Raw genomic sequence first — 14,621 nt, forward strand, 5'->3', positions numbered from 1 at the left:
AAATTCACTTCTTATTTAACGAGAAAGGAACAAAAAGTAGTAAAACACATTTGGTATTAAGAAAAGTTAATAGTCGGATGCTTGGGTGGCTCAGTCGGTTAAGTGTCTGCTTTTGGCTCAGGTCATGGTCCCAGGGCTCTGGGATCAAGTTCTCCCAATGGGCTCCCGGCTCGGCGGGGAGTCTGTTCCTCCCTCTCCTTCTGCTCCTCCCCCTGCTGGTGCTCTCTCTCAAATAAATAAAATCTCAAACAAAACAAAACAAAACAAAACAAAAAACCATTAACAGAGTCCAGGAGTGACCTACAAAATCCCTATGCCCATGGAGAGTCTCCTGTCGAGTTGGGGAGAGCCCCTCTCTTCCTGGGCCTTTTCCAGGGCCACGGCCCCTGAAGGAGGCACTCTGTATTCTTCAGTCGCTTCTGAACAGCTCCCCGTCTTGGGGGAGTGGAATCCCAAATGTTGAGAGAGAAGCTGGGCGGGCCGGCAGTGCGGCGAGCCGGTCCAGTTTACAAGGGAGGGCAAGGCCGCTGGCCGGTGGGCAGGCTCGGCCCGTGAAGATGATGCTCACAGTGAAGCTGGTTTGATCCTCATGCTGGTCTCCAGAGCTGGCCACATGAGCTGAATCCACAGAATGGACTCTTTCCCCTTGGCCCCCAGCATTCTCACCAAGGTGGAAGTTAAAAAACAAAAACAAAAAAACCCCCAAAAATCCTACAACTAAACAGAACTGAAAAAAACAATTGACCGACTGACCACCTGAGTGAGAGCCAGGGCCCCGGGAGGAAATCCCTGCCCTTCCCCGCCGAAGTGGCAGACATCCTTCCTGTTCCCTGGACAGAACTTTCCCCTCTCCTCTGCCAGGCTGTGGGAATTCCGGCAGCGAGGACTACCCATTCTCGCCTCCTAAAGCCCACGGCTGGTCCCGGCAAAGACGACTGAAGACGAAAACACACTTACTCCTTTGCAGAGGCATTCTGTGGACGAAACCACAGAGATAAGGCCCCTGTTCATCTAGCCAACCCGATGCTCTAAAATGCCCTTGCTATGACAGGACTCTACAACCCTTCCCTCCTTTCGGTTCCTTTTGCTTAAGGTGATTTGCTTCACAGCCCTCTCTCACTCCGGAGAAAGCATCAGGCCTCGGAAGTGTCGCTCACCTGCTCGTAGAATCGATTGTGGGCAACGTAAAACTTGGAATCAAAAGACTCTTCGGTCACTAACACTTGTTGTCTTTCGCCAATCTGTGGAGAGAAGGGGAGAGAAAAGGAAAGGTAAGGGCAAACACCTGAGAATCCAAAACAAAAGTGCCAGCCCAGACAGTCCTGACCCAGTAAGCGGTGTCCTTTCGGAGTTAAAGCGGATTCTGGATTGCTAGTTACTGAGCAGCTAATAGAAGAACCATGAATTCAAATTTCCTGAAAGACGCTATTATCTATGCACTAATATAAAACGAGCCTAGCATGAAATCTTACTTTCTTACATAACTATGAAACAAAACTTAACTTCCTCCTTCAGCATAAGTAAGATAATTAAGGCCTCTAACACACACAAAAATCTTCTAAGTATCACTTGGTTTCTCCAAGCAACGTTGCAAAACAAGCCAGAACAAGCTGCTTCTAATCCAAATTCATGAAAATATTTTGGCAATGGGGAAGAGTAGTAATAAACATTAATTTGAGTTATGAGGGATGTAACACTAAAGAAAATGCCTCAAAAACTAGTCATTAAGTCCCTGCATCTAGACATTTCACACATTGCATATAACTCTTCAATTACTGATTAATTCCTATGGCTATTTCCTTATTAAATACGTTTATTCTCTCATAAGCAACCGTCTCTTCTTTGTTGCAGCCATGACCCCATGTTCATGTTTTATTTTTTATTTTATTTCTTTTAGGAAGAAAGACAGCAAAGATATGGGACTGTTAATTCTCTACAGGATTGATCTACATTTACGGTCTAAGCACACATCTTTAATAACCAAGAAGTTAAATCAACCAAAACATTGGTTGAAAAATGTGAGCAGTCGAAAACATTCTACCACTTCCAAGTTTCGTCCACTGTGAAGTACAACATTTAAAGCACCAATTACTTCTTTCTAACAAGGTTGTCAAAATGTCTGATGTAGTAGCAACTAGCTACACGGAATGATTGTGCCTAGAATTATTTTTGCCTTCACTGCTTGATAAACACAACTCTCTGTATCAAAGCACATGGACAAGAAGATTTCAAAAAAGCCATCCCTAGGGGCGCCTGGGTGGCTCAGTGGGTGAAGCCTCTGCCTTCGGCTTGGGTCATGATCTCAGGGTCCTGGGATAGAGCCCCACATCGGGCTCTCTGCTCGGCGGGGAGCCTGCCTCCTCCTCTCTCTCTGCCTGCCTCTCTGCCTGCTTGTGATCTCTGTCTGTCAAATAAATAAATAAAATCTTAATTAAAAAAAAAAAAAGCCGTCCCTATTCTCATATGTAAGGACTTGTTACCGTAGTCGGGCAGTTAGGGTTTAGGAAACGTAAACACAGCTGCACTAAACAGACCACCTAACAATTAAAAACAAAACACCAAACTCTCCTCTCCATCATACGATGCCAAAACCTAAACACACCATAATTTACTATCTTTTTTTACTATCTTGTTCAAAATGTAGCCCCCTTAGCCAAAGGTCGTAAGGTCTCTAGGAGGATACTTACCAGGCACTTCCTTCACTCCCTGAAAACTAATGAACTTTCCTGCCATATTCACCCCTTTTGAAAATCGAGTGGCAACCGAAGAACATCTCCCCAACTTCTCCATTGAATGGGAATGGCTGTTTATTTAACAAGACTGATGAATATTGGTTTTTACTGAAGTATATTCTTCTGGAGGAAAACTTAGCATGTTTGTACACATTTCACAGTGTGAGTTGCTTATGACTTAGGCTAAGTATCTGTCAATGGTTCTTAAGGAAATCTGCAATTACACTTCATCTCACATTAAGTTTTCGGGAAACGAATCTAGCAACAATATGAGATTGTTGAGCCCCTGAGACGGTTGCTGCTGCTTCCGTCTTGTTTGAATGAAGGTGGACAGCTGTAGTGCGCACTGCTGGGCTGTCCTGGCTCACCTGAGTAACAGCCACGTGAGCTCACACAGACCCAGAGTCGCGGAGACTTGCTACGCGTGCACGGCAGAGGGCGGGGCTTCTGATCAACCACCAGAGAACTATTTACAGTTGAGTATTTAACTGTTATTTGCCACAAGGATGCAGGGAAATGGCTATGTGCGGTAATTTACGGTGGCAAACATCTTCCTGTCACCTCTTCTGTCCCCTTAGTCATGCATCCTGTCTCACCAGAGAGGTTCTTAAAGTTCCTAGAAAGACGCAAAGCAAAAATGAGCATGAGGAAGCCAGGACTTGGATGAAAAGCTGCTGTAATCTATTCCAATCCCCTTAAAAAACTAACTAAAATGAATAATAAATGCCCTTCTCGATATATATATATTTTTAAAGAATGAAGTTGCAATGAAGTGACTATCAGAAACAACCTTTAAGAGAATTGACTATTTCCCATAACCTTAAAAACACCCATGACATTAAGGAGCGGGGGTGGAGGGGGTAGGTTTCAGGTGGAACTCGGGGGGGAAAATTTAAAAAATGGACAAACTCCTAAGAATATGTGAGAGGTTGACAATGAAGTGTTTCATAAAGATTGTGACTGGTAGCACAAATTAGGATGCCAGTGGAATCACGAACCCAAAGAAAGGTCTAGAACTGGCGTCAAGACAGCTGGAACATTCAAGGACAGGAGGGAAGGGGATGCCTGGAGGGAGGAGGGATGGTCAAAGCAGGGGTGTGGCCTGCCCGCATAACCTGGCAGAGAGGAGTCTCAAGGAGGGTTACTTAAAAACACTAGCCACTACATGTTTGAAGCAGATGTTAGATGGGAGGACACAGGGTCTGAGTAGATTATTTTGAAGATAAAAGAGAGGTGAGTACATTTACTCATCGCAAAAAGGAGAGGTCAGGAAGTAGCAGGACATGGGAAAAGGAGAGAGTTCCAAAGTTCTAGGTCCTCCTTTGTGGTAGATTGGTAGGATTGGGACGGGTACGCCCACAAGCTTCCCGATGCAGGAAATATGCATTCTGAATCTAGGCTCACTTTCCCTGAAGTCAATGTAAGCTTCAAGCACACAGCTATTTTCTTGCTGCACTTAAAAGTAACATGATCTCGAATACCCACAAAGTCCTTCAAAAAGCTGTCGAGAGACCTGAACCCCAACAAGCCCACCAAAATCTTCCCAACAAAGCCCTTGTTTTATAATCCTAGAAAGATAACCCTTTTGTTTCTGATTTGTTTTACAGATGTATAATTTATAGTTGGTTAACTAAAATGTTCACTTAGCTTCCTCAACATTTTTGGGTGTAGGAAGGTGTAGGAACTTGGGATGGGAAGTTACGAATTTCAGGGGGAAACTGAGTTTCCTTTTGAGAAGTCTGACGTTGTGGAAGAAGTCAGGACTCCTGCCAAGTGGCGGTCAGTCCTGCTCACACAAGGTAGGCTTACTTCATCATTTATTCCTCAAATGTCCATGGAGAAAGCTATTTTTCTCAGGGCAAGCAGAACTTCACTTAGTCTATTTTAATCTAGCTTTAAAAAGATGTTTCATGAAGGGCACCGGGGTGTCTCAGTCGGTAGAGCATGCAACTCTTGATCTCAGGGTTGTGAGTTTGAGCCCTACGTTGGGCACAGAGCATACTTAAATAAATAAAACAATAACAAAAAAAGGATGTTTTATGAAAAATGAATGATAAAAATGGTCTTGTAAAACCATTCTTCTTCCATGTCACAGACTGTGTCCCCAAAGTGAGGCAAAGTGTAGGAAAAAGGCTTCACGGGATCCTGCATTACTGATGATCTCACAGAGCTGGATACGAAAGAACGCACCTGGTACAGTTTTCCAGGCCTTGTTGGAAAGATGTGACAAGGGGTCTTATGGTTAGTTATCTATTCATTTATCTATGAAGTCTGGAAATAAAGGCAGGAGTCCCATAAACGGACCAGGAAGTGAGCAGCTGAAGTGGGTTTGGCGATCTCAGGTTTCAAAGAGAGGAAACTGAGGCCCGGCCAGATGTGGTGATTTGCTCTGGGGCGTGGGCAGAAGAAGTAGTAGTCCTGGAGCCCCTCCTACTACCTGGGCCCTTCCACTTGAGTGCTCACTGGAGAAAACCTACACCATCAGAGATCTGATTCTGCAGTGCGTGACTTTTCCTTGAGCAGAGAAACATCTGCGACAAACAAAAAGGAATGTTTTTAAATTCAAGTTTTGGGCAGAATTTTCAGTACATTACATAATCAGCTAGCCATGTTATTTGTGTCACATCTATGCTTAAAATTTCCCAAGTGCCCGAAAGTTGTGAGAAACATCAGTTCTAACCATATGGCCAGATAACACACATAAAACAGCCTTGCGTTAACAAAGCAGTGGTTTCCGGCAGAATGTGGCTGCTGAATGAATGCTCTTTCGAGTATACTCTGTTTCTCCTTTGTCCTCAGAAAGTTCCTACCTGACTGAGTAAGGACTGAAGAGAGACACTGAACAGAACTGCTTTCAGGCCGGCACACAATACAACCTTAACCAAAGACCGTAGAGTTGGTGGCCTTCACTTACATCGGGAAGAAATGTTACTTGTGTACGACTCCCTTGCGCTAGAAGAAGTAGAAGGTTTCTTTTAAACTTCCACAGATGACTTCAAATATAAACTTCACACAAAGTTTATTTTTTCTTTCTTAGTCCCTCCCTAGCCCTCCACGTCCTCACTTCTGTTTTACTTATAGAGGAAGCCTGGGATAAGGCTTTGGAAAAAAATTCCAATTCAATCTCTACTGGAGGGTTAGGTTTGAAAGATCTCGGTATTTCAGTGTTAACGGCTCAGTATCCAAAAAAACATTCACAAAGGACAGATGCATATTTGAGTACCGGTATAAGAGAAATATTTCTTTCTTGCAACAGTTATAGGAAGGTAAAGAAATTATTTTGCTTCCCCTGAAGAGTTTCTAGAAATTAATTCTTCTGTCCAATAGCCTTAGGGGAAAAAAGGAGATTAAAACACATATATCAAAAGCTCTCATAATTATTTATATCACATTCCTAATAAACTTGAATATTCGTTTATCCTACAAAATGTTCTGACATGCAATTTCTGCAGCTAAGTTGTTGAGGGTTTCTTTCTTTCTTTTATTGTTTTTCTTTGTTTTTTTGGTTTTTGTAGAAAATAAAATACAATTTTTCTACCTGACTGGTTTCTGAATGCATGACTCTGGGAAATGTCAAATGTCTTTCTTTAGTTCCAGTCAAATTAGTTTTTTTCCCCCCTCCCCTAAGCCGCCTGGAACATGTTAAACACAAGGCTGTGACCTTAAACTCTGAAATAATATTTCTAGTGTCTGTGCAAAAGCCTGCCCTCACACACACCTTTAGACTAATTACTGCCGTGTAATGTTGCTGGTGAACCACTGTAATTACACTTGGAGAAAAGTATGGTCTTGTTCTTTCCTAGCTAATGAAAATGATAACCTTTCCATTTTGATTCATCATTCCCAACAGGCAGAGCGTGCGATGCTGGGTCTCCAGGGTATCCGGTAATTTTCCTGACTGTTTATACGCACTTCTGTTTTCTGGCCCTGCAGACGCTGGAACGAAAGAACCAGGCATCCTAATGCTAACAACAGTCAACACTAATAATAGCAAGAACATTAACATTTAATATCATCCTTACTCGACAATTCCATTCCATAATGAAAGGGCCATGACACAGGAATGTGTGTCAAAAAATGATGATGGTGCAGAAAACAAGTAATGGGACTCGAAGTCCGTCGTATTCAAAATGCTTGCTGTCCGTTTGCTGGTCTACCTAGAGATTCTTGAGAGACGTTGGCTGGCTTCTTCTCAAAGGGGCTGATTCGTATCTGACTCTAAGACAATGACTGAAAATACATTTTATCAGACTTTTTAAAAACAGTATCTTCTGGGTGAAAAAAACCAAATATTAATCTTTAGCTCTCCTTATTAACAGGAATAAATATATGCAAAAGAAAAAGAATGTTCCTTTGAGGTAGAATATCCATTCCCGGAAGTAACTGACCTATGCTATGAGTACCTCAGTGGTCCTATTGTTCCTCCCTCATATTTCAGAAGAAACACCAAGAAAACTGAAAAAAAAAAAAAAAAAAAAAGGCTTTTTGCAAAAGTAGGGATGCAATATACAAAGGCCAGATGCCAGGGATCTCTGGAATCCGATCAGACTACGGCATTTCTTCTAATAGCAGCCCTGTGGCCCGTCTTCTTCAGTCGCTGGCCGGCTTGATTTCTGTCTTGTGCCCACTTCAGCAAGAGAAAAGGGAGAGAAAAGGAAGTCTTTTCCCACTAAGAGGTAAAAATCCCATTCTAATAACAGAGCTCTTTTCATCTGCTGGGTGAGAGCCAACAGTAATAGTACAATAACCATGTTTTATTCATCTGGTTAAAATAATTCTCAACAGCAAACAGTTATGTGACAAATGCCAACCTGATCCCTTTGCAGTATTAGAAATGTATACCTGGGTGCTTACTGAACTGCCAATTCAAAAAACAGCCAAGTTTTAACCACCTGCCTGTAAATTTTCAGTATTCTAGAACATTCTAAGGTGTTGCCTACAATGCTTTTGTGAAGATTTTTTTTTTTAAACTGTGTTAAGAACACAGAACATGAGATCTACTCTCTTAACAAACAGAGATGAGTGGCCCTTTTTAATCACAAAACTAGCACAAAGTATGTTAGATCTATTTTTCCCACATCAGGTAAGCTTGACAATGCCCAGGCAGTGTAGGAAGGTGCTCAACAAACATTTAGAACTATCTCAAGTCGCAAAGCCAGATGCTGCCAGTAGTATCTATCCATGAGATCTTATCAATGGGATGACTAAAGGGGGCCATCATGAGATACATGTGCGGAACACTCTTTTATTAAAAGTTTGATTCTAAGATTAAATGTTAATCTCCACGCACTTCCACCTTCCCCATCTTTTCACATTGGTCTCTACCAATCATGACTCTGAACATCTGGGCCACTCTTCTTTGACGGGCTTATCTTGGGGCACAGAAAGTGACCACACTTACGACTCAGGACAGTTGAACAGATAACCCTCCTGGAAAGTGTCTTTAGGATTTGTGTTTAACTGATGACACAGTAAACTAGCTAGATTACAAAGAGAAAGAAAGAAGAAAGAAAGACCACTGGGTTTTAGATATTTGGTGTTTACGTAATTCTACTAATATGCAGTAATTACTTGCCAATCGTCTTCACATCTTCGATCAAAAGTACTGAGTGAAGATTGCTGAGAGCCTAAACACTACCACCACAAACAATACCACAAATGTATTAAAACAGTATAAGCCTCAGAAGAATTCAAAGAAAGGTCCAGACAGTTGGTGGAAGAAAGGTATGGGTATGGTACATAGGACAATTTTCTCTGTGGTGAGAAGAAGGCTTCTTTTCAAATACTAAATTAGAGGAAAGGACGGATAAGTTCTAGTATAACCAGGCTCTAGATATGAATTTTTGGAATCATGAATTTCAGAGTTGGCATGGCTGGAAGAATGAATAGATCATTTAGTACAAATATATCATTTTATAGATGAGAAAACTAGGGCTCATTAGAGACTAAGTGTCAAGGCCAAAGTCACACAGCTTATAATATCTTATAATAGTACCATAAAAAGTGGATTTCACCCTGACCATTGTTTTTCCGCAAGTCAATTGCTGAACTGCACTAAGCCTGCACCATCCAGTTCAGTGGCCACTAGCTCAAGGCTGCTGAGCCCTTCAAATGTGGCAAATCCCAAGGGAGAGGTGCTATAAAATACATACCAGTACAACACAATCACGGGATGTCAAAAATTTAACATGAATAAAATAATATAAGCTATTCCATGAATTTTATGCTGATTACATGCTGAAATATTTTTGACATATGGAGTTAAACATATTATTAATAATAACTTCATCTGGTTTTTTTTTTTTTTTTTTTTTTTTTGGTCTTTTTTTAGTGTTGCTACCAGAAAATTTAAAATACTGTGTGGTTCATAGGACATTTTTACTGGACAGGGCTGCTCTAAACCAGTATTGGCTAGTTTTTAAGGATTTCACAGAAATCCTCCCTTTTACTATTTCAGAAAGGACCATCCTAGTCATTTTTCAAAAACTAGTCATTTTCAAAAAAATTGTTTTTAACTCATCACAAACACTCATAATTTCAGTAATCATAAAAATACAACAGCTTAATTTTAGAAAAGAACGCACACATATCTATCAATTATAAAGGCGGGATTTTCCACCTGGTAAAATCCTCTTTTTGACCCTTGCATTATTCTTGTTTCCATTTTTCTGGTCGATCACAGTCTCCCCAAAAGCGAAGGCATGAGCAACTTGCTTGTTGTTTTTAGGGAGATTGAGGCAACCAAGAGGAGGTCATCTGAATTTTCCACTCTGTCCTTCCCCATTTTGGGTAGCTGCAAACGTGGCCTTTTCAAACAAACAAACAAACAAACAAACAAACAAACAATGGTGTTTGGACTAAAAAGGCAGAGATCGAGCTATTCACAAATTCATTTTTCAAAAAAGCCCAAAATCAATGTCCCACATACATACTGCCTTCGGTAGGAGACATCTCCCCCTTACCAACCCTGTTACCAAAGAACTCAGCATAGACGTGAGCAATAAATTACACCCACCATCTTTCAACCATTTGCCAGCCAGGATTGAGGCGGAGGGAGGCAGAAAGGATTAAGCAGAAATCAAAGACAGCCAAGCTCTAATGGTGTCTAATTAGCATTACAAAAGACGCTGCCCCAATCTTTCAGCAGCGGGCAATACATCTCATTAAAGAAGACTGAATAACAATTCTTCTCTCCTGCTCTCCTGCCCCCCTCCCCCACTCTCTTTCCCTACCCCCTCCCCCCCCCCCCCCCCCCCCCCCCCCCGCCCGCCCGCCCATACTCCTTGGCTTAGCTCCGGGAGACCCCGAGAGCTCAGTCCCAGCCCTTTTGTCTTATTGGCTGGGCTTTCAGGCTGCAGGGGAAAGAGCCTACTTGTATTGCTGTGCACCTGCATCTCAGTGATTTATTCTGATTTTCTGTCCTGCCATGAAAATGTAGCTTCTTCAAGCACATACAAGTTCTGCTATGCAGTTTATGGGTATAGAATATTATGGAATGGCAATGATAACCTCAAAAAAAATGGATACTAGTTCCCCCTAAAACGTCTTTATTTAAAGAAATTGATTTCTCTTCACCAGGTCTGTTTTCCCCCTTTAATATTACTCCGCCGTCTCAGAGTTAATGAAGCTCAACTGAAATTCTACCCAATTTTATTGCAACCGGTAGTTAGCTGCGAGTGTGCGCGTGCGCACACGGCTGCATACGCGCATCGGGGAATTTAAACTAGTCTGGTTCAACGCCATCCTCTGTCCCTCTTTGCTCTCGAGGATAGACAAGCGCAAAAATATGTATAAAATCCAACCTGAAAAAACTGAGGTTACAGATGAACACGGTAGTTTTTGTATAGCAGGTGGGTAGTTTTTATATAAAATGTAAAGCGCAAATAAAAGATCCTATGTAAACCAAGAACAAAAAAATATCCTGCCACGGTGAGCACCAAGAAGGATGGAAGCTTCAAGTAATCCTACGCACTCTTTCCTATCAAGCTACTGTGGGGGGAGGACTGAGTGGAGAGAAGAAAAGGAAAGGTCCCAGCCACTGAATCCAAACAATTCTGAGCTTTATTTTTTGATCAGGAACACCTTTCAGAAAGGAATCTAGTTCTGCGGGCTGCTTTGACTTCTTTTTCAATGGCCTCTTCTGCCAAACGCACTATTACATAGTCTACTGAAACCCGAGCATTGCCAGATCTGTGCGAGGCTCTAGTAGGAGCTCTTGATAGCTACCAACACTCCATGGCAGAAACCAAGCCAACTCGCCGCACAGCTGAGAAAACCTCACGGAACCTATCTGGTCTGTTTGGATCTTTCCAACTGATGCAAAGTTACTGTATTGCAGGAACGGAGAGACCTTGAGGAGTCAAGCCATTAATAAGAGCGCAGACCGCTGACCTGGGGTAAGACGTTTGAAGCCTTCCCACACCCGGCGCCTAGTAGCTAGGGTCCAGTTAAAATAAACCTAAGGGTATCACTTAAATCATAAAAGGCCTTTTTCTCTATCTGGCGAACTATTCAGCATTCACGAGCTGGTTTCCATCGTCTGTCCTACAGTTAGAGTGGGTTTTTAAAAATCCTCTCTCCCACTGAATTTTTGTTTCATAGATCACAGTGCATTTTGTTTTCCACTTCTTGTCTATTTCCACCTTGAAGTGTTACCTGTTAAGGGCACCCAAATGTATTGCATTAGTATGAATTCCATACTGCTTTATCTTTTAAAGCACAATTGTTGTGTATTTTAACCCACAGTGACCCAATTTCTCCTTAAAACCACAGCCCCAGTCTAGAACCCTGCATCTCACCAAAGGTTTCTGGGTACCATGCATGGTACAATCTCCTTCCCTTTTAAGATAGACCCTAGCCAACCGGAGAAGAGCTTGAGGAGGACTAATCAGGAAATCAGGATGCTTTCTGCCATTAACTAGCTGTTTTAAGCAAATCATTTCCTTTGTGGGGGGGCTCAGGTTCCTCCTCTAAAAACAAGGCAGGGGGATTTGAAATCAGCCATCTGTGAGGCCCTTTCTGGCTCGCATATCCTGTGTTTCTAAATTAGGAGTTCATGAAGGACGCAGGACTCGAGGAGTCCTGCAGTGACACAGAGGACCCCCGATGGACAGCAAGGTGCTTTTGGCCATGGCTGTGGTGGTGGCAGGTAGGCAGGGGCTGGGACCAACGGCTGGCTGTAGCCTGAGAGCCCAGACAGTCTCAACACCCCTGGGCTCCCTCCTTCCTCCTCCAGAGCTGACACACAGTCTAGGTTTCATGTTTGCCAAAGGGCAAGGGTGAATGAGGAACGGATAGGAGTTAACAATTCAGGGACTCGGTTCACCTACGTGAAAGAAATAATTAACACCATTACCTGGCTCGAGCCTTGAGTTTTCAGATTAATAACCCAGCTTCTGGGAGCCCGCGGATAGGCAGGAGGAGTGTGATTACTATCAGTGATACAGCTGATAGCACTCCTGCGTCCGCCAGGAGTCAAGGTGGAAATTTCCTGCACCTTCCATTTACTGGAAGCAGACAGCTCTCTGGGCTGAGACACGGTCCCAAGTTCACCATTACTACTAGAGATGGTTGATTCAAGCAGCTGGGAGACGACTTTAATTTCAAGTAGAGGAGTGTCTTGCGGCTCCATCCAATTATTGCTTCAGAATGGGCATAACTTCCCGAAAGCAACACTTGGAGTCCATGACGATTCAGAGTCGAGACTGTTGCTAAGTCAGCCAAAGGAGGAGGCAGGGCAATCAGGGTCCCAGCCTTGAGGAGTGCAGGCCTACGGGGCCTCCTGCCTCCTTCTGGAACAATCTTGCCTGAAAAGCAGAGATAACTCTTGTGGCTCCCCTTTGCAAAGCAGGACTCAAAAGGATTTCAGAGAAGGAAGACAAAGCATATTTAATGGGGAGATAGGAAGAAAACTGTCCAATATTGATAAATGTACAATTCACGTTTCAGGACCTATTGGAAAGATGAATTATGCTGAAAAAGATCCTGACCAGCTCCTTGTCATTTCTAAAACATGATCCTATGCCTGTCTGAAAGAGTTAAGGCTGTATAAATATTTATCATCCTTCTTTCAAAAGGATAAGAAAAATTCCTTTTGCATACATGAATTTCAGATCGCTAAGCAAACATCAGGATATGGTCAGAGGCCCACCATCTTAATGAGGATATGGTAATGATAATGTGTGTATGTGTGTGTGTATTTTTGCTATGGCTCGCTGATGTGTGATCCAAAAAAAACCTGGAGATTTTGATTTTCTACTTCGGCATGCACAGACCTGAGAAGAGTTAGTACTCTCCGGGGCATATGGGTGGGATGACAGGAATCCCATCAAGGGCTTACAGTGGGACTGGAGTGAAAGATTCATTAAAAGTGATAAATAGGATATGCTTTTCTTAATGTTTTGCAATTGCATATTCAATATAGTAGGCCAGTGACTACGCATTTTAACTGTCTTTATTTTTGCGAGAGCTGCCAGATTTTAATTACAGATTAAACAGTTATTTGCAAATGAGTACCTCTTCATTAACATATCAGAATCATAATAAACAATTCTCTGCTACAAAACAGCACACAGAACAGTGTGAAGTTGAAGAACAGTACATACAGTACATACAGATGGCGTTACAGCAGGGCAAAACACCCTCCTTGCCTTGGGCACACTGATCGGTTAAAAAAATTCTAAGGGCAATGACCTTGGAGAAAGCTGGCAAGATTCTGAATGTTCTGAGATTGGAGATTCTGTTTCTTTTGTTTGTGGCCACGCCTGGCTCATAGCAGGTTCTCAATAAATATTTGCTGAATGAATGAATGAAAGAGCCAGCGCTCTGGAGGAGTATATAGTTATATTTTTGGAGTTATGTGGTCACGTGCTGATACATTTTTTTTTTTATAACACTGCTAAGCTGCAATCAGATCATCTAGGAGGTTATTCTCAAGGGATTTAATTCTGTAATGTATTGAAGGGCCATGGGAGAAATGCTTTTCTCACTGCCTTCATAACATATAACAGCTGTAATAATCTTATTTCACATTATTCCTCATTTATTTTTATTAAAGACTTAATTTTGTTTTAGAGCAACACTGAGAGGAAGGTTCAGGGGATTTCGCAGCCTCTCCCTGCCCCGACATGCACAGCACCCCCACTGACGAGTCTGTGTAGATCTGCTCACTGTAACCAGGGCACCACTCTGGGGAAGGATGTCCACAACTATCCCTTATTGTTCATCTTCACGTATACTTTTGTTGCTTCTAACTCATAAACGAAGAAACACAGAGAAGCGAAGTACCTTGCTCAAGGCTACTTTGTGAGCTACAGCTCCCTGGAGCGCCTACCAGGCCCAGTGCTCTCCCAAATACACAGACTACATCCTCTCTTTGCTACATTATTTGTGTCCAGAACAAGGTACACAAACACACACAAACTCCTTAAAAAAAAAAAAAAAAAAAGAGGTACTCTAATAAGCACACACAACACAGTAACGCAGAAAAAGATGAGAAATGGAAAAGTCATTTTCGGCATCATTCCCTCCATAGAGAAAGATGGAACATAATTAAAATATTTTCTCAAAACCATCACAAGAGTTTCCTGCTTTGGTGATAACATATCAAATATAGAACTGCTGATGTCAAGATGCGCACCAAGAAAACCGTCTTCAAGGACTGACTTCAGGAAGAAGATGCCCTAGCCTTCCGCCAGTCAGAGATGGGAGACGTGGGGAAAAGGAAAGTCAGATGGGGGAGTTTCTCAAATAGCAGATCATCAGCAGAAGACAAAACCACAGAAGCTTCTTCAGAAGCTGTACTTGTTCCCCCATCTTTTTAGGGGACGTACAAGATAAGTACAAACTGATAAGGCAAATCAGCAGCCCCACGGACCATTCACACCTAGG

The 14,621-nt window shown here is 42.4% G+C and overlaps 1 protein-coding gene across 3 annotated transcripts in view; it reads right to left on the minus strand.

Moving 5' to 3' along the window:
- The window catches only part of CDKAL1 (CDK5 regulatory subunit associated protein 1 like 1), a 708,279-nt gene that overhangs the window by 83,369 nt on the left and 610,289 nt on the right, over positions 1-14,621 (minus strand). For all 3 annotated transcript variants that reach the window (XM_047732825.1, XM_047732823.1, XM_047732824.1), the window contains one exon: positions 1,158-1,241. In XM_047732825.1, the coding sequence (XP_047588781.1) occupies positions 1,158-1,241 (84 nt within the window). The remainder of the gene's footprint in view (positions 1-1,157; positions 1,242-14,621) is intronic.

The sequence above is a fragment of the Lutra lutra genome, chromosome 6, assembly GCF_902655055.1.
Source record: "Lutra lutra chromosome 6, mLutLut1.2, whole genome shotgun sequence".
NCBI classification, from domain to species: domain Eukaryota; kingdom Metazoa; phylum Chordata; class Mammalia; order Carnivora; family Mustelidae; genus Lutra; species Lutra lutra.